The following is a 26,890-nucleotide window of genomic DNA, read 5'->3' on the forward strand; positions in this document are numbered from 1 at the left end:
TTGAGTGCTCGGGGGCTACTGCTCGTGGCCCCGAGAACTCTCTTCCCGGCACTTGATCTTCTTGGGCTTCGGGGAGATGATCCCCGTGGGAGGTCGTCACGTGGCAACCTGCTGATCTGGCCTCGGGACTCAGGGACCCCTGGTTCTTGTGTCACCGACAATGCTGGAGAGACCTCAGCCGAGGAGGCAAAGAAAGGGGTATCATGGAACCACCGCTGGGCTTTCAATCTGCCCGCGGAGGTAGCCGGGTGGAAGGGAGTGGCAAAGGGTGAGAGTGGGGAGGCTGGTGAGGCTGCAGGCTGGGGGTCCAACGAAGGGCGGTTGTTGGACACCATGCTCGGAGTGACGACCGGCAGTAAGGTGGGAGGGGAGGGAGGTGGGGAGAGCTCCATCAAAAGTTTCACACTGTTTTGCCTCCAACGGCTTTCAGGGAGCCTCTGCTTCGCTTGCTTGCTCTGCTCCTGCTCCTGCTCACCTCAGGGGGCGATTGTGTCACTGACGGAGATAGGAGGGTTGCTGCAGGAGCGAGATGGCGGGGAAGAGCCGGCAGGACATCATGCCTTGGACGACAGCCTTGTGTCTGAGGTTCTGGGGAGCACGCTGGAGCCCATCAGAGTAGAGAGGGCGACTCTGCTGTGGACCGCTGGTGGACACAGCAAAACACCCAATAAGGCAGGAGGCAGGGGCACGTGAATATGCACGTAAAGCATTCTACATGGATGAACATGCTCTACCTAAAATAACCGATCAAATTCAGGCGGATTCCCAAAATACACAAGTTCTGCATGTCTTGATCACAAGTTTTTTTCCAGGGGATTGCTGTACTCTGGGCCCATCGAACATAAATGCAAAAGATATCTCTACTACTTTAAAAACACGTAGTACTACCTTCACGCGGTCTGCCTCCACGTCCTGGAGACTAACTTTAAATTTTACAAAAATTACCCATCTCATACCACTCAATAAATACTCGATTTCCTTCACCCGTTCGGCCTGCGCCCTGTCTCCCTGGCCCACCAACGCTGCGTCCCCCTCATCGCCTGGGCCATCATCACACGTCTTTGGACTGTCGTGCAAGGAGATCCACATCGGCGGGCACCAAGGGGTGGAAAAAACGAAAATACCCAGGCAACTATATTATCTGTTGTAAATGTTATGCTCCTATTACAACGTACCTGCATTAAACTAGTTAGCTAAGAAATATAAACAGCCAAGGGCAACTCACTTTCCTCCGGGAAATTAACGAATCCGCGAGCAATTACACGTGAATGAGTGCCATGAGAGGTATTAAACAAAGCAAATTAAGTCGCAATACCACACCAATTAATCTATCAAGTTGTTGTCGATCGTTCTACACTCTTTTCCTAAACGAATAGATACTAATAGCAATACGAGTATGATCATATAATTGCTTTATCGAATATATACATACATTATATATGTAGCACCTTAAATTAATAAATATGTCAAATTATCCATACAAAAACTAAAAACACAATCACATGCCATCCATCAGTATTTACCAAGTGATGGTCCATACTTAAAATATAGTTTACATAGTATACACGTCACGTGCAACCTATGAGATGGGAAAAAATTAGTATGATACCATGGTATGGAAATAAAGTAGTTGCAGAAAGTAAATTATCATCATATTCAAAACCACCAGTTTGGGGGGCGATTAAATTCGGCTGTATTGTACTCCTCAGTGGACATAAGCATTATCCGTCATGTAGATAGCAACTCTGCCTTAAACTCTACCCAAATTTACCCCGTCTATGTAGAAATGGTTGATCGTTGTCCTTGCAATATGGCATAAAACTCAGGGTCTTGCCACTCATAGACCCACTGAATAGGAGGCTCTGACTGAGCATCGGGGACAGGATAGTGGTACAGATACGATCCAGAACTACTCTCCATGTTATAGTTACTGGAATAGCTCTCACTATCTTGTGGTCTATCATGGCCACCCTAAATGACATGCCTTTGTGATGATGGGACACCGTGGTCCTAGTCCTATGTGGCATGCAAAAACTGACTCTCACCAGTGAATTGCACGGGAGCAACGACAGAGGATGGGCATGGAGGAACACCGCCTCCCTGACCGTCATCGTCAGTGCTATCTGTTTTTGAGTTATTGTCATTCGACTCTTGGTAAGTTGGGCTCTTTAGTTCACTATCCGTGCTCTCATCGCATTGCATTTGTCTTTTGCTCTTACCTTTAATCTTCTTGCTCTTCTTTGGATGCACCATTTGCTTCTTTCTCTTTCCCGCGTGTGTCACTTACCACTTTAGCAGCCCACCGTTGCAAATCTTGTGGGTTCACTGTCTATCACCAGGTGAGTTGGCAGGGATATGTCACTATCTGTGTCGTCCTCATCAAGCTCTAGGCAGCATTTGATCTACCATCTCCATCCAGTCTCGGAGCAGATTGTTCTCCGCGTTCAATGTGAGCTCCATAAGGCGCTGAAATGGATCATCATCAACAGTCGACCTGATGACTGCATCCGAATTATTCTGTATTCTCAGGTTATAGTTGACATATACCAACTTATGGAGCTTCTTGTAGCTTACACGGTTGCGAACTTTCATGTGGATAAATGCAAATGTACTCCAGTTCCTCTTACACCCACTAGATGAAGCTTACTAAGACACTAGGCGCTTGCAAGCATCGTTAGTGTAGGTGTAGACGAACCAAACATAGACCATCATTGCGCTGCAAGTAGGTAAAGTGATATAATGTCTAGAAAAGTAGATAAAGTGATGCAAAGGTTAAATATATCAACGCAATTCGTACCAGGTTGAGTCATGCCGTCACAAGCCATCTGTGAAGCAAGCGAATCAACGAACGACAGAGACTTTGTCCGATATATTTCAACCTCATTAAGTGCTTCCGCGGCAGTACTAACATCGGTCATCCTCTCGAATACCTCCTGGAGATCTTCGAACAAGTTTGGACCCGTGCCATACGCGTAGTGCGTGCAAGGGTTCAATGCGACCGTTGCAAGTTGATGATCAAAGCATTAGTACCATAAGCATTAGTACAACAAGAATGCAACTGGTAAGAGTGTATCATCGGCATTCATGTAGGTCCCAGTCGCTAGATCATGCATTCTGCGATCGATAATTGCCATGTACTTTTCAAAGGAATCCCTATCATTGTGATACAATGAATCATACTCTTGCTTGACAATGGTATACCTCAGTAGCACCTCACTCAATGTTGGTACCTTGTCTTGATTAGCAAATCGGAGGAAGACATACAATGGCTGAACGGAATTGATTACCATTTTAAGATTGTCCCACCATGGTAAGCTGGATAGGCAACTATGTGCATATCTTCTAATATCAGAACTAATGTAGCGAGACTGCTGGAGCTCATAGATGCCATCCATTGCATGAACCTATCCTTTTGGCGTAGAAAGCTTTCAAGAAATAGATAGTTTGTGCCAAATCTTGTGGCATTCCACCTCACCAACTCTCCACCAATTGCGGTCTTCATCATTTCATGTAGCTTTGAATGATTGTACAGCCATCGCGATATGGACCTCGCACTTTGAATGATAATATCGTGTTCTCTAAATTCACCAACTGATTTTAACATTAAATTTATCGTATGCGTCACACAAGGCTGCCACGCGATAGCAGAATATTCCCTTCTGAGAACTTGACAGGCCTTTTTATAGTTGGACCCATTATTAGTCACGATTTGCACAATATTTTGTGACCTCAAATCATTGACCACTACTCTTATCTCCTGCATAAACAAATCAACCAAATAAATATGCAACAATTGCAATACTATGTTACCAACTCAGCAAAACAATGTACCTTATTCAAATATTTTGTATCTTGACTGTAGCCAATTGCATCTACGGACTTGTGAAAAACATACGACCATTGCAATATATAAGGAAATTAATAATACTCATGTGCGTCGGTCCAGTCCAAAAATCACACATGATGATCACACCATAATCTGACCATTCTAGCTTCCACTTGTCAAATATCTTCTTTAATGCACTCTCGTTCTCGTCCAGGTACTTATCATCTATATCCCGGCCAGTTAGAGGTGGTACACCCTCTCCTGTTATAGAACAGATGGTCATAAGTCAAAAAGAAAGAAATATGATAACAATGAATTCATTACAAACTTAATCACTCACCCAATTTCTGTATTTTTTTTAGTGCAGTAACAAAGAGTGCATTGTCCGCCCTTCTACCAGAAATACCTGAAGTGTGGAAAAATTTGAACCATGCCAACAAACAAATAGCTTCCTTCGCTTTCTTTACCTTCGCACTCCATGACCTGGCGTCAATCCTCTGCTGCATAGGGGCTTTTGCTATAGTAACATTGTAATCTCTGACACTTGGTGGTAGCTCCCTGGTTGAAGATGCCCTCCTAAGCATCCTCTTTAACACATTACCTCCTCTGTCACTTCCACTGCCACCTCCATGCTCATATGACTCACCTATCCTCCTCCTGAACTCTTCCTCCTCCCTAGACTGAGCCATGATACGCTGCACCTGTTCCTCTTCCGTCTCCTCATTATTGCTTGTCAAATCTACTTGAACTCTTGTTGACTCTTGCCTCCGAAACCTCTCCTTAGACTTTCCCTTCCTCTTATCTCTTGCTCTATCTAGCTCATTTCTGAAATAATCACGCACATCTGGAGGCATCCTATCATAATGTATAACATTCGATCCGCGTCCTGCCAAATGTTCTTTCAACCTTGTGGCATCACTACCTTTCTTTTCCTTATTACAGTAATTGCACCTAAACCCCAAGGCCAAATTGTCCCCGTGCTACCACACACATCTCTATCCGCCATCGATTACTCGAAAACAACATATGTATCCTATTAGCACTCTACAAATTCCAACAGCGAGAAAACATTGAACAAAACCAACTACTAGGCGCTAACCAATGCTTTCGGACACTAACTAACCCTAACAAGTAACAACCTAAACACGGACCATAACGGCATAACTGACACTAACTAGTTTGTATTATCTCTGTTGGAAGAAGAAAACTCAATGGTTAACCTACTAATAATTATGTCCATGCATATTAAATTGATAAATATGTACTGTCATGTTGCTACTCATACACAAATGTCTCAAGAAACAATTAACTTGACCAATATTAACAACCCTTGCCAGTACAAGGTAACAACCGTGCGTATCGGGCTAAAAACCGATACAATAGGATCAATAACCGAGCGAATTGATCACTAAATTGTCCTAATCGACCACATAACGAATTGCCGACCTTCTAAGAATGATTACGGAACGAATTACATGAAAAATCGCTAGTATATGCACGGTTACCAAACGAAGAGCTTAAAAAATCGCTCGGCATCAAGCGCTCCGCACTGCTCTTCGAAGGTGGACGGTAACCTCTCAAATGCGATTGGTTACCGACGCTAATCGCTCGATAACCGAAGCTTCAATGCCGGATTTCTGCAGCATTGTCACGGATCTGGCTGGTCGGGCGACGAATCTTCAATTTTTCTATGGACAAACGCGAGGGGAAAGTGAGCTATGCACCGACACGAGCTAAACGCCGACTTTCCCTATCCATTTGAGTTGGGCCAAAACGGGTTGATTGCACTGTGCATTCGGCCTCTTTCGGCCTTTTATTCATTTTCGGCCTTTTTACGAACTCCCAATCTTTGAGCAGCTATTTGATGATGCAAACTATATTTTTTCAAAAATTCTTTTCACAGATAGTCTTAGAATTACCTCAGTTTTTCTGGATTTTTTTTTTCTGTTTTTTGAGTTTTTCAAAATATTGATTACCGAGCGTATTATGAAACCGAGCCGGACAGGTAAAATCGGTTACCGCAAATTTCAAGCAGTAACCGACGCATTTTTTTACCCTGGTCGATGGGCGGAGGCGCCAGACAAGGGAGGGGCAGTACATGTGGTGTGGCATGGCGGGGTTCGGTGTGGCGCGCGTGGCGCACGACAGCAGGTTTGTTTCCTGCCCGGAGGCGGCACGCCGTTCGAAACCCGGCGCGTCACGACCGCCCCTCTATCGCTCCTCCGTCCCCCGACCCGGTGTGCCGACCTCTTCCTGTGGTGTTCCGGCCCGAGTGCGATCGGCCCATGTGAACCCAATGCCTCGCTACACGGGAGCAAGTGCGACGCCATGTTTCAAACTTCAAACGCGTCATCTCGCACTTCACTTCACATTACAGCGGTCACAGATGCACACGGTCTTCCATATATACAGTTTTGTTCATTGCTACCTCCAGAAATAATAGATGTATTTTTTAGAAAAATCAAATTTTATATATTTTGATTAACATTTAATTAAATTATAAGAATGTCAATGTATAAAAATTATACAACTATAATTATAATTTAAAATGATTTTATAATATATATTTTTGTAGCTATAAATAATATATTTTATGAAAAAATCTTAATCAAAATCTAACTTTAAAGATGGGCTAAAAAATACGTATATTATTTCTAAATGGAGAGAGAATTTCTACTTTCTACTCATAATTGTGTGGCATTTTAGATCATGGGCTCGTGGCACATGCCCTTACTATGAGCAAGGGTATAGCAGGAAACATTATGAAACATTCCCTCAAAAACTTAAAACGTCATAAATAAAGTTTAAAACATCATATATTTAGAGGGAGTTTTAGAATATGTTTATAGATTCAATAAATTTATGATAGTATGAAACTATTTTTCTAGACAAAGCTAAACATACTATTTTAATATTTCAAACTAATAAATATTTTAAAAATTATTATTAGTCAAAGTTTTAAAAATTTGATTAAATCTTATTTAAAATATTATGTTTTTTATGGAAAAAAATAGAATACACAGCAGGCAAGATGTCCTACCAAGTAGCAACTTATACACAGGGTGGTCTTTCATGCAGGCGTCTTATAGAATTTTCTTCTCAACTGAAGAATACCTTTCGAAAGACCCACTCTCTTCATACGACACGTGTCCCCTACTCTCTCTCCTGCAGACGCGTTAGTCATTAGATCAAAGAAGGGACGGCGTGAATCAGAGTCTCGCGAGGGTCTTTCGTGCTGGGTTTTATAAAATTTCCCTTCTAACGGAAAGAGATTTTATAAGAGCCGATCTTTCGAAAGACCCACTCTCCGCGCAGACTAGTGTCTCTTGCTCTCTCTTCTACATACACACCAATTGTTAAATTAAAGAAAAAATAATATAAATTAAAAATCTCACAGGAGTCTTTCACAAGTTTTATAGAATTTACTTCCTTCTGCAACCGTTGCAATTGCTGCGTCCGCCACTAATACCAATGGTACAACCAAATAACACAATTCACGCAACTTCCGATGCCACTGGGTACTTGCCGTCGGCGTCATCCATCTTCTTGCTTACGAGCTCTGCCGCATCAAGAACCATGTCCTCCTCCCTCGTCTTCTGCGCGAGCTCGGTGACGTGCCGGACCATGTCCTTCAAATCGGTGTTCGACGACCCGCCGTCCGCCATCGCGACCCTCGCCTTCGCGGCGAGCTCCTTCGCCCTCGCCCGCCGCGCCGAGCCCGCGGGACCCTCGTCCATCAGCTCGGCCACCGCCCTCTCCACGTCCTCCCTCCCGACCTGCACCTCCAGTAGCTCCCTGGGGTTCACGAGCTTTACGTGCGTGGACGGCACCTTCGCGCCGGCGCGGACACCGACGCCGAGCACGTCCACGACCAGCGCCTCGTTCAGGAACTGGTCGGCGAAGTGTGGCCATGTCAGAAGAGGCACGCCGTGGGAGAGGCCCTCTAGCGTCGAATTCCACCCGCCGTGCGTCAGGAAGCCGCCGACAGCAGGGTGCGACAGGATAGTCATCTGCGGCGCCCAACCGCGGATGACGAGCCCGCGGTCCTTCAACCGAGCCTCGAGCCCATCGTCGAGGCCAGCGGACTCTTTGACCGCCCAAATGAACGGCCGGCGCGACGCCTCCAGGCCGGCGGCGAGCTCGGCGACCTGAGGCGGGAACAGGCGGGCGATACTGCCGAAGCTGACGAAGACCACGGACGCCGCCGGCCGCGCGTCGAGCCAAGAGACGATGCGGCTGACGTCCACGGCCGCACGGTTGCCTCTCGCGGCCCTTGTGTTGGCGTCCGTGTTCAGGAGGCAGAGCGGCCCGACAGCCCACACCTTCTGGCCGAGCGCCGCCGCGTAGCGCTCGACGAACGCGCCCTCCAATGCCGCACACGTGTTCAACAGCAGGCCGTCGGCGGTGGCCTCGGCGTCGAGCGTGTCACGCCGGTGCTTCTCCATCCCGGGCCACTGGAAGAGCCCGAGCGACGTCGCCCTGTTAACCACGGTGCGCACGGGGAAGTCCGGCACCTCGAACGGCTCGAAGTCGCCGGCGGCGCGGTCGTACGCGCCGTGCTTGGCCAGGTTGTGCACGGCGAGGATGTAGATCGCGGACGGGCCGTGGAAAACGAACCGCGGGACGCCGAGCCGACGCGCGACGTCGGCCGTCCACGGGTTGAACGAGTCGGCGACGAGGCAGTCGGGGCGCCGGGGCAGCGACCGGAGGTACGCCTCGAGCGGCGCGGCGAGCAGCCAGACGGCGTCGTAGAAGGCGATGATGTGGGACACGTCCGTCACCATGTCTGCGTTCTCGCAGCCCACGGGCAGACCCATCGCGGGCCCCGGGAACGCGAGCTCGGCGAAGTCGACGGCGAGCCCCGCCCGCGCGGCGTGCTCCAGGGCGGCCCTGTTGCGCGCGGCGTTCACGGGCGTCAGCACGACGGTGACGCGCGCGCCGTGGCCGGCGATGAGGCGCGCCAGGTCCAGCATGGGGAGCACGTGGCCCTGTGCCAGGAGCGGCACCAGCACGAATTGGAGCGCCGCCGCCATGGCACTGCTACTGCCGTTGCCTTGTCAGTAATAGTGCTACTACTACAAGTATGCACTCCTCCGCTAGCTGTGATAAACTCCATGCTCGAAGTATATACTGCCTCTGAGGGTTCTAAGATTAGTTGGTTACCGATCGATAACCGTGATTACCGAGCTTATCAATTTGTACCGATTTTATAATACTATTGGTTCTCGAATTTAAATTAAAAAACTAGAAAACTAAAAATCGTAAAAAATCAAAAAAGTCCTTAAAAACTAGAGATAATTCTAAGACCTTCTGTAATTTTTTTTATAAAAATAATATCGTCTGCATCATATTTTATAGGAAGAAAGTTTGAAAAAAAGAGAAAAAAATTGAAGCGTATAGCTCATTTATTAACTTAGGTTAAGTAAAAGCTTAACATGTCAACACATATTTTTTTAGGCGTATCTTAAGAGAATCTTTAAAATTGGTTTCACTTTATTTAGAGTTTTATTAATTTCTCCATAGTTTTTTAAAAGTTTACCAGCAGAAAGTGAACATATTAAGAAACATCATTGTAATTAATTTTTTCATATCTACTATTATTTTTCCTACATAAAGTATAGTATAAGTAAACTAATAAAAGTGATTTCGCTAATTTTAGAGGTGTGATGGGTTAGTTATGAATTAATCTAGTTGCAACACATTTACACAATCCTGCATATTACAATAACTATTTCATAAATTCATGTATTTCTAAAAGATATCATGTAAGAAGACTAACAAAATTGGTTTTATGATTTTTGGATTAGCAAAGAGTTAACTATGCATTTAACTAGGTTTAGCAAATACATTTTCTCATAGAAAATATTCAATTTTATTATGAGTATAAATATTTTTAGCATGTAGATCATATTTCAAGAAAACCAACAAAATTTGCTTCACTTGATTTGAAGCTCACATGAATTAGTTATTAATTTTACAAGGTTAAACTATTTTTTTGGTTTTTTTAATTTCACCGGTTACCGAGAAATGCGCTCGGTAAAACATAGATACGCTCGGTAAATCAGGAAATTCGACCGGTTACCGGTGAATGTGGTCAATATGGGAAATGCGGAAAACCGATTAATAAATCGGTATTCGGTTGCTTACCGGTGGAATTCGACCGGTTACCGACCGGTCAATTTGGTCTGAATTTACCCAAATTGCAATTTTGACCGAATGAATTTATCCAAAATCTCACTAAAATTTGACCGATTTCATGTAACCGTGCATTTCGTATTACCGCCGGAGACCAGTTTCCAAGCTCCAAACGTAAACCTTGCCTACGTATCGTCTAGGACATGAGACATGGGCAAAGAATCAGACAAACACAAGAGCGACAACGAGTGCTCCAGTCTTCTGGAAGATGCAAGAATAAAATAACGGGGACAGCGACTTTCAGCATCAGTGGGCAGCTGGGCACACGGCAGTGGACGCACCAAAAGTAAGTGTGACTGGTTGCGCAGTGGCAGTCAGCTGTTGCTCATCGCTCATTGACGCCTGTTAGAACAGGGGGTGAGACAAGAGGAAATGGAAGGTATGGATTCAGATTATAGTTACGTGTTCCAGAAAATTCTTGTATAATTTGTGAAAGAAAGTTCACATTCATCGAGAAAAAAACCGCGAAAAGCTACGCAAACTGTAAATAGCATCTGTTTACTGAATTGCTGGTTGAGGATCAACACAAGGTTACATTGCACTGCTGAACTTCTCTCAGATTTTGCTGTTGCTTGAGAATCTGAGCAGATCATTTTTCAGAGGAGCTCTTTCCATTGCAATTGCAGGAACTAACGTTTCTGCTTTCCCGAGGATTCTCATGAACCATACAAAACGGCACAGAAAAGGTCTAAATTTTGGAAGCATTCAGTATCTTTCTATACTGTTTGGATGCATAGACTAGAAGGCTGGAGGTGTAGTGAACAACAGAAAAGGACAGCCATGTCGTGAAAGCTTCACCAGCTTTCGGTCCTAGGACAGCTACTCATCAGCTATCTAATTTGGCAATAGAGACCGGCACAATCTACTGGTTGCGATTCAATTCTGTTCCGGTAAGATTCACTGTTTTATCTCAAGTCGTTTGTTTGTTTCAACCATATTCTTTTGGAAAGATTAACTATACTGATTTTAGGAGAAAAAGAATCCTAGAGCTACGCCTTTTTCTAGGGAGAAAACCATGGAGCTACAATTACTTATGATTCAGTCTAAGCACCCTAGCTAATTCGATAATTTCTTTGCACTGAGAATATGTCACTTATTTCTACGCATGCTGTGACGTGTTATCCTCATCAAGCCATTCAAACATGTTTTCAGAATGGAACTGGTGAAATGACATTAGGTCGGGTCTAACTGCAGATAGCCATTAAAGTGGTTCAATGGAAAACTAAAGCAACTCATGGTTTATCCCTAATAAAAATGTTTTCGAAGTCGAAAACTAAAGCAACTCATGGTTTCTCCCTAATAAAAATGTCTTCGAAGTTTCTCTTGACTTACATTAGACTTTACTTGAGCAACCAACCGAAGCGCTGCTCGGTTCGATGCATGAGCTGAAATGTTTTATATCAGTCCACAGAAAGTCTACCAACTTGTACCCAAGTCTACATTTCATTGACGTATTTGCCATTTATTTCAATGTTTTTTTAAGACAACTCGGTAGGGCAAGTTGCTCGCCTGTTATGCATGTCTGGCAGCTACCTCCAACTACTCTAAATTTCCTGAACTTTTGGCCCATTGGAGTGCAGCTGAGCTCGACGATCTTCACGCAGATAATTTTTCCACCGATACCAAGAGAGAAGAATACAACTGCAGCCACAATGGTTCAGAGAAGATGAACTTCCACTGATTGAAAGAAATGTTAGCAGAAATACTGGATCCCAATGGTTTATAAAAGATTTAGTCATGTCACATAGTCTCCTTTTTGTCATTTTCTGCATTTGGATCTTATTATTTGTATATTTACGACAATCAACTGTCAACACAACCATATAGTCCAAAGTCCATCTAAGTACTTTTGGGTTCAATAAATAATACACATCAGTTTCTTTCACCCTTAGTGCAATTTTTAACTTCAAACAGATTGATGGAGAATAAACCATGTATGTTAGTACCCCTAGCAGTCTATACTAATACAAAAAGCACAGTTGGTTAGGGAACTTTTGATCTCCACCATCCATAGCCTTTTATTGCAGGGCTACGTATGCAAATTTGTTCTCCCTTACAATTAAGGAACTAAATAATGCTCCATCTACATCTATACTAATATAAAAAAACATGAGTTGGATGGGGAACTTTTGATCTCCCCTAAAATTAAGGAACTAATTAATGCCCCCTCTATAAATTACATCATTTATCACCCCCTAAAATGAAGGATCTAATTCCTATTCCCTCCATATATTACTGGATCGGTCATGATCTAAAGTTGGTTCGCCTAAATTTTAGGGACTAATCTTTGCTTTCCTTTATAAATTAATTTATTCATCCTATTTTCCTCTAAAATTAAGGAGCTAATATCCGTTGTGAATTTTTTGCTCCTTGTCATTAATCACAGTGCCTCCTATCGATCTCTTTCGATATTCTGCTTCCTCCATCAAGCCCTTTCCATCTCTTCAGGTCCATGCTCCTCATCCTCACGAACGTGGTACCCTACTTTGCATCCCCGCACCTCCCGCATGATCCCGCCTCGGATGCCTACTGCCATAGTGAGTATGGTGTCTGCAAGCCTCATGCTATGGCCCTTGTCTACGGCGCTCCGCATTTGTCGCCGCCACACGCTTGCTGCTGCTCCGCACCTCCCGCACATGCCCCTATTATGCACCCATCCAATGCCTTCCTCGCTTGCCGCCACAGTGAGGAAGACCATTACCAGCTAGAAATCAATTGATTGAAACAATACAAGGCTGTTATACATTTTCTAAGTTACATAGCTTTCTATTGGTCCATTTCCTGTCTAGATTTTATGTTCTCTATACCGTCGGGTTAGTTCGTTCATTGTCTTGCATATTAATGTATCATGGTTCTTGGTTATGTGTAGGATATCAATGTACTCATCTGTGCTTTACATTGTGGTTACGGATATAGAGAGATGGTGATAGAGTGTCCTTTTGGTTCTGATGGCATCATGGCAAGGATTGTATGCTAGAGAGCCAATCTACATGTGTGGTGATTTTTGCAAAAAAAGATAAAGGTTAAATATGATGGATAATGCCAGATTATTGAAACAAGAATATTTTGTCCCTGAAAACAACAATTATCATTGCGTAGAAAACTCTAACATTAATTTTGAAACAATGTCTTTTCTATTTATTCTTGAGTTTGGTGAAATGACATCTCTTTTGGCTTAGCATTCTTTTATCAGGTATCTAGTTGACCCATGCTAAGTGGTTGTTACATTTCTTTGCCCATATTTGCACATGCACGGACTTTTCTTAATATTTAGATGTATTGTCCTGCTTGTTTTAATCCTAACATGTTTGGTTTTCACACTGGCAAATGAAGTAGTTGCATTTTATGATGATAAGGATTTTTAGTATTGCACCTTAGAAAAATAAAGAAAATGTAATTAAGAGATTATTATGTGATATTGATGTTGTGTTACTTATTCAATGCATTGTATTGGATTAATTGGAATAGGGAAACCTGGTTTCATTATTCAAGTTACTAGTGGTTAGCTACAAGGAGGTTTGAGGCAATACAAATGCTAATATTGCCTCTTGATCTTAGATACCTATCTCAATGATAATGGTTGTAAGAGTAAGACTGGTATATTCGATACGAATTTTCAGTAAGATACATTACTAGGTTTGGTGTTATCAGTAACTATCTTGCTGTAGACTTCTGTGATATATGTTTAATAATGTTTAAAACACTCCCCCACATTGTCCTTTTATTTGCTCTTTAAAACTGCTTAATATCATGAAACAATATCAGTTCATCTTCATTCATCTATATCCAAAGTTGGGATGATTTTCTTTGATTAATGTGACGATTCGAAGTGTATTTATGAATTGTAACTTTTTTCTATAAATTATGTAGTCATTTTTATTGGGCCAATTGAACTGGGATCCAAAATTGTAGCCTGATGGCATAGGGCTCTTCCTGTTCAGTTTGTAGTCAAAGTGTAAATTATCCATTATGCATTTTTCAATGTATAGCTAATTGAATAAAACTTCTATACCTAACTGGTTACGAATTATATCTGTCCTAGAAGTTCACGTAGCAATGTAATTTCATCTCTTATATAAAACATGTTCTGATAATTAACATAGGCCAACTATACTGAAATGTTAACAATTCATTTAACTAATAAAATAATGATTCATTTACGTTTGTCCTGGAAGTTAAGTTTCCTTTTTATCTCAGTATACATTATCTCTTTGATGTCTCTTTGATGTTCAGCTTAATAATGTTTAAATAATAGCTTATGCATGGATAACTAGATATGTATGTCATAGTTATTTTAGTGACATGGATTCCATGTGCATGCTGACTTTTGAAACTAATACCACGTGGATTTCACAGTATGAAGTGACATGCATTGTGTGACATTGCTAATCATAAACTCACATATATTCTGTAATACAATGCATGTGTTCATTGTACCAATATGTTTATTTTGATACATCTCTCAAGATCTGGTTCTGTTGTACTTTTGTGATTCTAAATTGAATATATTTTGCATTGACTTGGTTAATTTAAAGCTCAAAGATCTACATATGTGTGTGTTTGTCTTAATTAGTTTAAATATTTAGCACACAGAGGTGATTGAGAAGATAGTGGATATGATTTGTGATGAGACGACAAGTATGTGTAGAAGTCATCTATACCAATTTGAATTATCCAATCATTTCTCATTTGTTTGTCCCATTTCAATGGTTAACACATGGATATGTCAACATATTGAATTATTTGATATTTTCTTTGACTATGGATGCCATGTTAGTGTACATAGTGGTGGAGTAGTTGCATTATTAAAAAGCCTTTAGGTTGGCCCCTTAAGTGCAACATCAATATCTTGTTCACTTTATAGTTCTTGACCTAAAGGTGCTTTAGCAGCTATTGACAATGCATGTACAAAATTGAAGCGATACATTCAAAATTATTTGCTTTCTTTCCAAATTGAACAATCATTTTTGTCACTTGGATTTTTTGTCACTTGAAGATCTAAATAGCATGATTCATGTTTTATCATGGTCACCTTGTATCCATTGGGAATAGGTCATATTATTACTCACTAGGCTAGATGAAGAAATTTTTTAGTGTTCTGGTTGTTTTTTTAAGAAAGTGATGTTATAGTGACCCAAGATTGAAGAAAGGGACGTCTATTTCACTATAATTGATACTCCTGAGTATTGACTCTGTGGAGTGGTGCCTTTTCTTTTCTTGCTTGGCCTGAATTGTGCTACTGTTTCTTTTAAAGTTAACATCATTGATTCGATATATAGGATTGTATTGTACTCTATTTGCTTGATAAGACATGTAGATTCGAGACAAATCCTATGAATTTGTGTAAATATTTTGATGATAGTGGGGGTAGTCGTGAGGATGATAATAAATGTGTCGATTATTGGTGAATCGCTAATCTTACGAATTTATGGGGATGCTTCGAGTAGACGAATCATAGGAAAACATATGGGGGTTTTTATACAGGTTCAGACCTCCCTGAGGATCATAGCGCTATGTCTTATTTATCTTATATTGATTTGAGCATGTTACAAGGGGGTGTGTAGCTAGCCTAGATGGATTTAAACCTAGTCGGTGACTTTCTTGCTTGGCGTTAGGTGTCTTCTGGCTTGTAGTGACTTGTTCAACTTATGCAACTTCTAATCGCTTGTCCTCCACAGGGGCCCCATGCTCTGTATATAGGGGAGATATCGTATGTCCTCTAGAGTCTTCCTTCCTGTTCTTACAGATAAACTTTCCTATTTATAGGATACCCTGGGTACCTACGGGTGATTTCCTTTCATCCAGGGATCTCCTTTCCAGAAATAGAGATATGCCCCGAGAATTATGAAAAACCCTAGGATATTCGGATATGGTAGTTATCCAGTCATCATCATCAAGCCCCCCATCAGTACGTGAAATAAGGTTTCGACATGTGAACTACATGGCCAACAAAGATAAGCTTTTTATTCAACCGTGTCATCGAGTAAGACTTGGATTTCCAATTAGGATGATGCATCTAACCAAGTTCTTTGGGTTCTCAGATCATCTACTCAGGATTCCAAATGCCTCTGAGTTCTCAAGTGAGTCCTCAAGAAGGTGTTCCGTCCGAGTAGGTTTTCTGTTTACCTTGTCCCCGTGAGATAGGGAGGAAAAACTTGTCACTAGTTGGGTTTGAAAGCTGGATCATCGTAGCGGAGATTTTGGGTAGTGGTGAGAATCTTTTACCTAGCAGAAATTCATGATTATAGTGGAAAATACGCACACTACGCTACGCGGCGTGGTGTGCTGAGCTCCTTGGTCCAATGCTCCAATTGCTCTGCATGCGCTGGGAATTAAATGTGATGTGACAGTAAAGCATGAGATCGTGACCTTGAGTCGTGCCATGGGATCAGTCGAAGAGACGTCCCCGAGCACTGTCACCGTGTATAAAAACAGAGTGGGAACGCACTTCACCGTTCACCCACCATCATCATTTTCCTTTCGTTATCCTCTTCGTGCTCCTCACTCCTTTGCCTCCAAAACCCCCTAAGAACCCTCCTCCCCAAATCCCTTCATTACCATGGACCGGAAGAAAGTTGAGAAGGAGAGCTCCAACACCGACGAGATGGCGAACATGATCCTGGCTGTCACGTCCCAAATTCTATAATCACATAATTAAGCATAAATATGCTTCTTAAACATTATGTTTAATTTTGTGTAATTTTGTTTTATAACTCTAGCGCAATTCGTTTCATGTCAATTGGATGAGAGAATCAAATTTGGGAGAAAAAAGGATCGAATTCGCAGTCAAAATGTCCTTTTTCCCTAATACATGGGCCCCACATGTGGGTCAACCACCCCACTCACTCCCTTAGAGCAGCCCCACCTGCTCCTCTCTCTCTCCTCCTCACTCCCACCCGTGCTCCCCACCAGGCAAGGCAAAGGGATCAAGAGCTCTCTCTCCCTCTCACATCCTCTCTTATTCTCTCCCAAAATCCGAGCTCAAGAGAAGGATTCGAGGTGAGTATGTGGTACCATTACGATCACAAGCTCACAAGCATTTCATTCCTCCAATTTGTTTGCTCATTCCCGAAGGATTTGAGCTGATTTGGATGTCTTTTGGTGTTAGGGTTGAAAAGTGAAGAACGCCAGAATTCTTCAATTTCCCACCATTTTCTTCATCACCCGGTGGCCACTAACCTTCACAAGTGTTGTGGGTAAGTCCCTTAGGCTCCCCATGGTAGGAATTCGTGATTCGATTGGTCGATTTCGCAAAAGAGTGAAATTCATAAGTTTTTGTGAGTTTAACCCTAAATTGAGGAATTAGATGAATTTGAGTTAGGAATGGAGTTGCTAGGTTGTTAAGTGAGTTCTAGAACCCTTGAACTAGCTCAAACATGTTCCATTTTGGATTGGAGAAGATTGCAAATTAAACTGGGCATTTTTCGGCTCAAAATGGGCGTTTCTGGGCCTAAAACCGGAGTTTCTGGACTAGTCCGGAGTCTCCAGGTGAGCCCCAGCCGAAAACAACAGAGAGACGCTGCCGGAGAGTCACCCGGAGTATCCGGGTGCACTGTTTATCAGAGGATTTTTCTCCTCTAGTGATAACTTGTAAAATTCATAATTAATTTATACGAAGTCCAAAAATCATGAAACTAATTTTGTTGGTTTCATTGTAACATCCTATACCTGATAAAAATATCTCCATCCTGAAAATAATTAATTAACGTTTTGAGGCTAATTAATTAGGCTTAACCTTCATTAATTCACCATTAATCCTTTACAAATCTAAAATGGATGAAACCAATTTTTCTAGTCTTCTTATGACTTGTGATAGCTACTAAAAATGTCTCCCTACATTTTAGAGCATATTTTCATGGCTTTTCATTGTTTGCACCTTGTGACTTACATTGTTGCATTTCATTTATGCTTATCATTGCACGCTTATGTTTCTTAGAGCACTCCGATCCATTGATCCCGGAGACCGAAGTCGATCCCGAGGCGCTGCACCTTTGTGAACCAGTGCATCAAGGCAAGCATCTATCATATTGAACCCTGTTAGTTGAATGGAATAAAGTCTAAATATTGATAAGTTATGCTTATGTATATGTTTGCATGTATAGGAAGTCGATGTCGGGCTTTTAAGGGTAGAACCTATGTTGATCGCATTGTCTCTACCTTGAATTATTGTTGATCTATATCCTTGTAGCCTGGGTTTGTTCATGATAAGGTCGAACTTAAAAGTGATGCGAGATGCTTAGCAATGCATATGTCCTCGGTAGAAGTCGAGCAGTGGAACGTCCCATCATTCGCGAGCTATAAGTTAAATTACTTTCAATGGTTACCGTGTTGGGTTTTTGGTGTTGGTTGGTCGAGTGGTGAGTATGAGACGAGATGTGGGCGGTGTTAGGGGTGTCATCTGCCCTCAAGGGAAGTCCAGGGATAGTTCGGGAAGGGAACCCGGACACCGTAGGCCGCTTGCATCATTTAAGGCCGATCGTCGGGGTAGTTGGCTTTAGCACTTACCTTACTCACCACATGCCGATCTAATGGTAAGGCGAGCCGAATACCTTCGCAGATGTGGCTTTGTGGGCGTGAACATCGACGGTGTGAGCGAGCGGGCTTGTAAGCGGTACTAGTTTGCTCCAGGAGTAGTTCTAGTATCACCGCACCGAGTGATGCATGCCCCCACATGGTTGGGGCTGGTTGGGAAAGGTTGTCACGCCCTTGTGTGCACTTTGGCCGGTGGCACAAGTCGTATGGTCCTCGTGTCGTGTGGGTCTAGGAGTATCCCCCTGCAGAGTGTATAAACAGTTTGAACTACCGCGCTCTCGGTCATGAGCATGCTATTGTTTCATTTGCACCCAGTCGTAGAGTTCTCGTGGTTGGTTCGGTTGTATGGTTTAGATATATGGTTTGTGGTTCGAATATGTGGTTTGTGGTTCGAATATGTGGGAGGTGGTCGAGATGGTACTTGTTATACATTGATACTAATGTGGTTTCAGTTTCATATGATCAGTTGGTAGTTGCAGGGTAATTTCATATATGTTGGTTAAGTTAGTTGCTCACACATATGTCTAGGTTGCTTACCGCATATGTTTTATTTAACCTTGTGACCTACTCTTGCTAACAGCTCAATGCATAATCCTTGGAGTCGGGATATTGTATACGCATATTGTGTAAGACTTGCGAGTACCTTCGTACTCAGGGTGCTACCCTTAAGTTGATATAGGTTCACAGGTCGGTGAGAAGGGAGCGGTGTTTGGCTACTTTGTGCCTGCCGATCAGGGTGGCGGGCAGGAGTAGCACACTCTCATCCGAACTCAATGTTTTGGTATGGAGCCTAAGGGCATGTGGCTTCATATCCTTTTGTTGTATAGCTTTTAGTCTTCTGCTGCTTAGTTATTTTGCTGGTTAGGAGGTTAGCAGGTTTTAGTCTCCTACTAGCTCTCTTTTGCTGTAAATTCTGATAACTTGTTGCATGCTTAAAAACTTATAATATAATGTTAATTACTCACTCTTTCTTAAGCTTTGCTGTGATGTACATGTTGGAAGGGCATGTACTTCGATCTTGGGCACAAAACACGTGCCGGGACTACCAGGATGATATTCTGGTTAATCATCGAGGTTGTGATTATGAATAATGATCCTCCTGGTGATTAATTAGAATATTATTTGGACGGTTCCTCACAGTGTGGTATCAGAGCTTGATTTAATTAAGTAGCCTAAACACAATTAGAACGTTGTATAGTAAGTGTGTCAAACCCACTAAGCAACCAACTAAAGTTTACTTATACATTTTTCTGTCAATATGTATGAACCTGTTATATTATGTCCCTAAGTATAACTGCTTGTGAGTTTTGTTGTTTGTTGCGGAGAGAAGTGCACGAGAAAGAAACAATAGCTAGGATCGAGCATACCGTCATTCTCATACTGCATTCATGCACGCATGGTCTATATACATGTATTATGGGGGGGGGGGGGGCTAGCAAATGATATCCGGCGAATGCTTTTAGGCTATGTCGGAATTCGACGTTTCCTTTTTTGTTTTGTCGGTACAGTATGGTGAGAACTCGTAGTGAGTCGGATGACCCCGAGGGCTCGAATGAGAATAACCCTCCCCCGCCGCAAACAATGGCAGAATTGCTCATGCAGATCGAGCAGAACCGTCAGACTAATCAGGCGCTTCTGGAGGCTCTCGTGCACAACACGGCTACTCATGGAGGGGGTGGAGCCGGGCGCCGAGATGATTTTGTCGGATTTCCTGAGGACTCAGCCGCCAGTTTTCTCGCGGGTTGAGGATCCTCTGGATGCTGACCACTGGCTCCGGACGATCGAGCAGAAGCTTGCTCTCCTTAGATGTGAGGACCATGAGAAGGCGCTCTTCGCCGCCCATCAGCATCAAGGCCCGGCAGGCGCGTGGTGGTCCAACTACTTGGCCATGCACCCCGCCAACCACCGGGTGTCTTGGGCGGAGTTTCGTCAAGCATTCTGGAATTTCCACATTCTGAAGGGCCTCATGGAGATCAAGAGGCGAGAGTTCATGGATCTCAAGCAAGGAGGTCGAGCAGTGATGGAGTACGTGCAGGTGTTCAATCACCTTGCACAGTAAGCTCCTGATGAGGTCAACACTGACGAGCGAAAGCAATACCTCTTTGTCAATGGCCTCAACCCGAAGATGAAGGACCGGCTATCTGCACATTAGTTCACCGACTTCAACAAGTTGGTGAGCACATCCCTCATGGTGGAGTTCAAGCTCAAGAACCACCAGGAGGAGAAGAAGCGCAAGAGGGGTCCCTCGCCTTCTGTGGGCGGGAGCTCGCAGTGCGCTCGCACGGAGAGTCTACCTCCATCATCTTGCGTGCCAGCATCAAGCGCTCCTTGTCCGATGTGGCTCGTGCAACGCCTGTCGTTCTCCGCTCCACAGGGACAGCCTCCACGACCGATCGGTTCGCAAGTGAGCATGACTGGTGGCCCCGGCGGCCCGTGCTACAACTGCGGCCGTGTTGGCCACTACGCAGCGAGATTGCCCCTACCTGAGGTCGGGAGCCGTGGTGACCGCTCCAAGGCCACCACCGGCTCAATCTGCACCACAATCCTCTCAGGCGACCCACGTCTCCAAGCGTGGCCGAGCATGCCACACCACCGCTGAGGACGTTCACGAGAGTGACATCGCCTTGATGGGTACGTTGATTGTGCATTCACATTCTGTCATAGCTCCAGCAATTGTTCTTTTTGATTCTGGAGCTTCTCACTGCTTCATAGTGACAAGTTATACTCGGCGTCATGGGTTGACAGTCAGGACCACCCCTACGCCCTATCTTATAGATGCACCTGGAGCCAAGGTGCTTATTAAGCAATGCATGTCCAACGCTTCGGTAATCATCAATGAGATATCTTTCGGGGCAAATTTGCTAGTGATGAACTCGAAGGGAATAGATATTGTATTGGGGATGAACTGGCTCACCAAGAATGAGGCAGTCTTAGATTGTGCTCAGCGGACAGTTACTCTAAATGGTCCGTCCAGCACCCGTATTCAATTGAAGCTTGAGGGTGACAAATCTTGTCTCTTCCCTTTGAAGGCTATCCCCACCGTAGACATGATGAGTATTCCTGTGGTGTGGGAATTCCTGGATGTCTTTCCGGATGAATTTCCAGGAATGCCGCCCGACCGAACAGTTGAGTTCTCAATTGACCTCATGCCTGGAGCGGCTCCAATTTCCAAGAAATCTTACAAGATGTCGTTAGTTGAGCTAGTTGAGCTGAAGAAGCAGCTTCAGGAATTGCTATCCAAGGGATTCATTCGTTCGAGCTCCTCACCCTGGGGATGTTCGGCACTCTTTGTGAAGAAGAAGGATAACACTCTATGGATGTGTATTGATTACCGCCCGTTGAATGAAGTAACAGTGAAGAATAAGTATCCTCTCCCTAGGATTGATATTCTGTTTGATCAACTGACCGAAGCCCGAGTCTTCTCGAAGATTGATTTGAGACTGGGCTATCATCAGATCAAGGTTCGACTGGAGGATATCCCAAAGACGACTTTCTTGACCCGCTATGGGCTATATGAATTTACCATCATGTCCTTCGGATTGACGAATGCACCCGCATTTTTCATGTACTTGATGAACACAGTGTTCATGGAGGAATTGGATAAGTTTGTCGTGGTTTTCATCGACAACATTCTTATATACTCCAAGACTGATGTAGAACATGTTAAGCACCTCCGTATTGTCCTTGGCCAACTCAGAGATCATCAACTTTATGCCAAGTTCAGCAAGTGTGAGTTCTGGCTCAGGGAGGTAGCTTTTCTGGGTCATGTTCTATCGGAAAACGGTGTTGCAGTCGACCCGAGCAAGGTGCAGGATGTGCTCAATTGGGTGCAGCCCAAGAATGTCACTGACATCTGGAGTTTTCTCGGACTTGCGAGCTATTACCGCCAATTCATCGAGAACTTCTCCAAAATTGCCAAGCCAATGACCGAATTGTTGAAGCAAGGCAACCAGTTCGAGTGGTCAAGTGAGTGTGAGTCCGCCTTTCAGACCTTGAAGAAGTTGCTCACGACTGCTCCAATTCTCTCTTAGCCCGATATGAGCAAGGGTTTCGATTCTATTGCGACGCTTCTCGCATGGGCCTCGGATGTGTCCTTATGCAAGAAGGCAGGGTTGTCGCTTATGCCTCACGATAGTTGAAGCGCCACGAGGAGAATTATCCGACACATGACTTAGAGCTTACTGCTGTCGTGCACGCTCTGAAGATTTGGCGTCATTACTTGCTGGGAAACTTGTGCCGTATCTATATAGATCACAAGAGTTTGAAGTCCATCTTTACTCAAGCAGATTTAAATATGAGGTAGCGAAGATGGCTCGAGCTGATTAAGGACTATGAGCTGGAAGTTCATTATCACCCTGGCAAGGCGAATGTTGTCGCCGATGCCTTGAGCCAGAAAGCTCATTTCCATTGTCTTAGGGTCGAGCCTGGAAATTCCACACTTTGTGATGAGTTCCGGCGGCTTGGGCTCGAGATGGTCACAGATGGATTCATTGGAAACTTGGAGATCAAGTCCACTCTTCTGGATGAGATCAAGGCAGCTCAGAAGGATGACAAAGGCATGGCCCGAATCAGAGAGAAGATGAAGATCAGTCAGGCCTTATGCTTTTGTGAAGATGAGCAGGGCATTCTGTGGTTTGGGAACCGTCTTGTGGTTCCGAAGGTTGAGGCTTTGAGGAAGAAGATTCTTGATGAGGCTCATGATTCATTTATCTCTATTCATCCGGGAAGCACAAAAATGTATCAAGACCTCAAGCTGAGATTTTGGTGGACTCACATGAAGCGAGAAATCGCTCGGTATGTCTCCGAGTGTGGTGTCTACCAAAGGGTAAAGGCCGAGCACCTCAAGCCAGCCGGCACGCTTCAGCCTTTGCCCATTCCTTCCCGGAAGTGGGAGGAAATTGGAATGGATTTCATTACCGGCTTGCCGAAGACCTCGAATGGGTACGACTCTATATGGGTGATTGTGGACCGATTGACGAAGTCCGCTCATTTCTTGCCTGTCAAGACCACATTTTCGGCCAAGCAATATGAGGAGTTGTACCTCACCAGGATAGTTTGCCTTCATGGTATTCCAAAGAAGATCATTTCTGATCGAGGCACACAATTCACTTCTCATTTCTGGAGGAGTTTCCAAGAGGCTATGGAAACCGAGCTTTTTCACAGCACGGCATATCATCCTCAGACAGATGGTCAAACTGAGTGGGTGAATCAGATTCTTGAAGATATGCTCCTTGCCTGTGTTCTCACTTATGGGAAGAGGTGGGACATATGCTTGCCATTCACGGAGTTATCCTACAACAACAGCTTCCAAGCGAGTATCGAGATGTCGCCGTTTGAAGCTGTCTATGGCCGAAGATGTCGAACGCCGCTAAATTGGTCCGAATCTGGTGAACGGGCTTTTCTAGGTCCAGATTTGGTCAAGGAGGCGGAAGATCATGTTCTGAATATACGCAAGAGTCTTCTCATGGCTTAATCTCGGCAAAAGAGTTATGCGGATCGCCGCCGCCAAGAGCTCAAGTTCGCCATTGGAGATTATGTGTATCTCAAAGTGTCTCCTCTCAGAGGGGTCCGACATTTCCAAGTCCGAGGCAAGCTAGCACCTCGATGTGTGGGACCATTCAAAATCGTTGGCCGGCGTGGTGAGGTGGCATATCAGTTGGACTTGCCTTCGTCCCTCTCCGCGGTTCACGATGTCTTCCATGTGTCACAATTGAAGAAGTGCCTCCGAGTTCCGACCGAGGTTGTTGATGTGGCACCTCAGGAGTTGCAGCCGGATTTGTCTTATTGCGAGCATCCAATTCACATTCTTGATGAAACAGAGCGGAAGACGCAACGCCAATCCAATAAGTTCATTAAAGTCCAATGGAGAAACCACTCGGAAGACGAAGCAACTTGGGAGCGTGAGGATAAAATCCGCTCTGAGTATCCAAAGCTTTTTGAGAGCTTGTAAGCGTTGTGTAAATTTTGCACAGTGGGAACCTCTTGCATGTCTATGCTCATCGCTATATTGAATGAAAGTAATGCAATAAATCCCATTTCTCTCTCCTCTCTCTCTCCTCCTCACTCCCACCCGTGCTCCCCACCAGGCAAGGCAAAGGGATCAAGAGCTCTTTCTCCCTCTCACATCCTCTCTTATTCTCTCCCAAAATCCGAGCTCAAGAGAAGGATTCGAGGTGAGTATGTGGTACCATTACGATCACAAGCTCACAAGCATTTCATTCCTCCAATTTGTTTGCTCATTCCCGAAGGATTTGAGCTGATTTGGATGTCTTTTGGTGTTAGGGTTGAAAAGTGAAGAACGCCAGAATTCTTCAATTTCCCACCGTTTTCTTCATCATCCGGCGGCCACTAACCTTCACAAGTGTTGTGGGTAAGTCTCTTAGGCTCCCCATGGTAGGGATTCGTGATTCGATTGGTCGATTTCGCAAAAGAGTGAAATTCATAAGTTTTTGTGAGTTTAACCCTAAATTGAGGAATTGGATGAATTTGAGTTAGGAATGGAGTTGCTAGGTTGTTAAGTGAGTTCTAGAACCCTTGAACTAGCTAAAACATGTTCCATTTTGGATTGAAGAAGATCGCAAATCAAACTGGGTATTTTTCGGCTCAAAACAGGCGTTTCTGGGCCTAAAACCGGAGTTTCCGGACTAGTCTGGAGTCTCCGGGCGAGCCCCAGCCGAAAATAACAGAGAGACGCTGCCGGAGAGTCACCCGGAGTATCCGGGTGCACTGTTTATCAGAGGATTTTTCTCCTCTGGTGATAACTTGTAAAATTCATAATTAATTTATACGAAGTCCAAAAATCATGAAACTAATTTTGTTGGTTTCATTGTAACATCCTATACCTGATAAAAATATCTCCATCCTGAAAATAATTAATTAACGTTTTGAGGCTAATTAATTAGGCTTAACCTTCATTAATTCACCATTAATCCTTTACAAATCTAAAATGGATGAAACCAATTTTTCTAGTCTTCTTATGACTTGTGATAGCTACTAAAAATGTCTCCCTACATTTTAGAGCATATTTTCATGGCTTTTCATTGTTTGCACCTTGTGACTTACATTGTTGCATTTCATTTATGCTTATCATTGCACGCTTATGTTTCTTAGAGCACTCCGATCCATTGATCCCGGAGACCGAAGTCGATCCCGAGGCGCTGCACCTTTGTGAACCAGTGCATCAAGGCAAGCATCTATCATATTGAACCCTGTTAGTTGAATGGAATAAAGTCTAAATATTGATAAGTTATGCTTATGTATATGTTTGCATGTATAGGAAGTCGATGTCGGGCTTTTAAGGGTAGAACCTATGTTGATCGCATTGTCTCTACCTTGAATTATTGTTGATCTATATCCTTGTAGCCTGGGTTTGTTCATGATAAGGTCTAACATAAAAGTGATGTGAGATGCTTAGCAATGCATAGGCTGCTTGCATCGTTTAAGACCGATCGTCGGGGTAGTTGGCTTTAGCACTTACCTTACTCACCACATGCCGATCTAATGGTAAGGCGAGCCGAATACCTTCGCAGCTGTAGCTTTGTGGGCGTGGACATCGACGGTGTGAGCGGGCGGGCTTGTAAGCGGTACTAGTTTGCTTCAGAAGTAGTTCTAGTATCACCGCACCGAGCGATGCATGCCCCACACGGTTGGGGCTGGTTGGGAAAGGTTGTCATGAGTACCCCCTTGTGTGCACTTTGGCCGGTGGCACAAGTTGTATGGTCCTCATGTCGTGTGGGTCTAGGAGTATCCCCCTGCAGGGTGTATAAACAGTTCAAACTACCGCACTCTCGGTCATGAGCATGCTATTATTTCATTTGCACCCAGTCGTAGAGTTCTCATGGATGGTTCGGTTGTATGGTTCAGATATGTGGTTTGTGGTTCGAATATGTGGGAGGTGGTCGAGATGGTACTTGTTATACATTGATACTAATGTGGTTTCAGTTTCATATGATCAGTTGGTAGTTGCAGGGTAATTTCATATATGTTGGTTAAGTTAGTTGCTCACACATATATCTAGGTTACTTACCGCACATGTTTTATTTAACCTTGTAGCCTACTCTTGCTAACAGCTCAATGCATAATCCTTGGAGTCGGGATATTATGTACCCATATTGTGTAAGATTTGCGAGTACCTTTGTACTCAGGGTGCTACCCTTAAGTTAATGCAGGTTCACAGGTCGGCGAGGAGGGAGCGGTGTTTGGCTACTTTGTGCCTGCCGATCAGGGTGGCGGGCAGGAGTAGCACACTCTAGTCCGAACTCAGTGTTTTGGTATGGAACCTAAGGGCATGTGGCTCTATATCCTTTTGTTGTATAGCTTTTAGTCTTCCGCTGCTTA

The 26,890-nt window shown here is 43.9% G+C and overlaps 1 protein-coding gene across 1 annotated transcript; it reads right to left on the reverse strand.

Moving 5' to 3' along the window:
• Nucleotides 1–7,098: 7,098 nt before the first annotated feature.
• On the reverse strand, nucleotides 7,099–8,950 carry LOC133929690 (UDP-glycosyltransferase 73E1-like). The gene has a single exon (XM_062376477.1). The coding sequence runs from the start codon at nucleotides 8,857–8,859 to the stop codon at nucleotides 7,321–7,323; it is 1,539 nt and encodes a 512-aa protein (XP_062232461.1). The 5' UTR covers nucleotides 8,860–8,950; the 3' UTR covers nucleotides 7,099–7,320.
• Nucleotides 8,951–26,890: the final 17,940 nt, after the last annotated feature.

This window comes from Phragmites australis, chromosome 9 (assembly GCF_958298935.1).
Source record: "Phragmites australis chromosome 9, lpPhrAust1.1, whole genome shotgun sequence".
NCBI lineage: Eukaryota > Viridiplantae > Streptophyta > Magnoliopsida > Poales > Poaceae > Phragmites > Phragmites australis.

Coding starts and splice junctions, on each gene's coding strand:
- LOC133929690 (XM_062376477.1), bottom strand. CDS start 8,859: ATGGCGGCGGCGCTCCAATTCGTGCTGGTGCCGCTCCTGGCACAGGGC.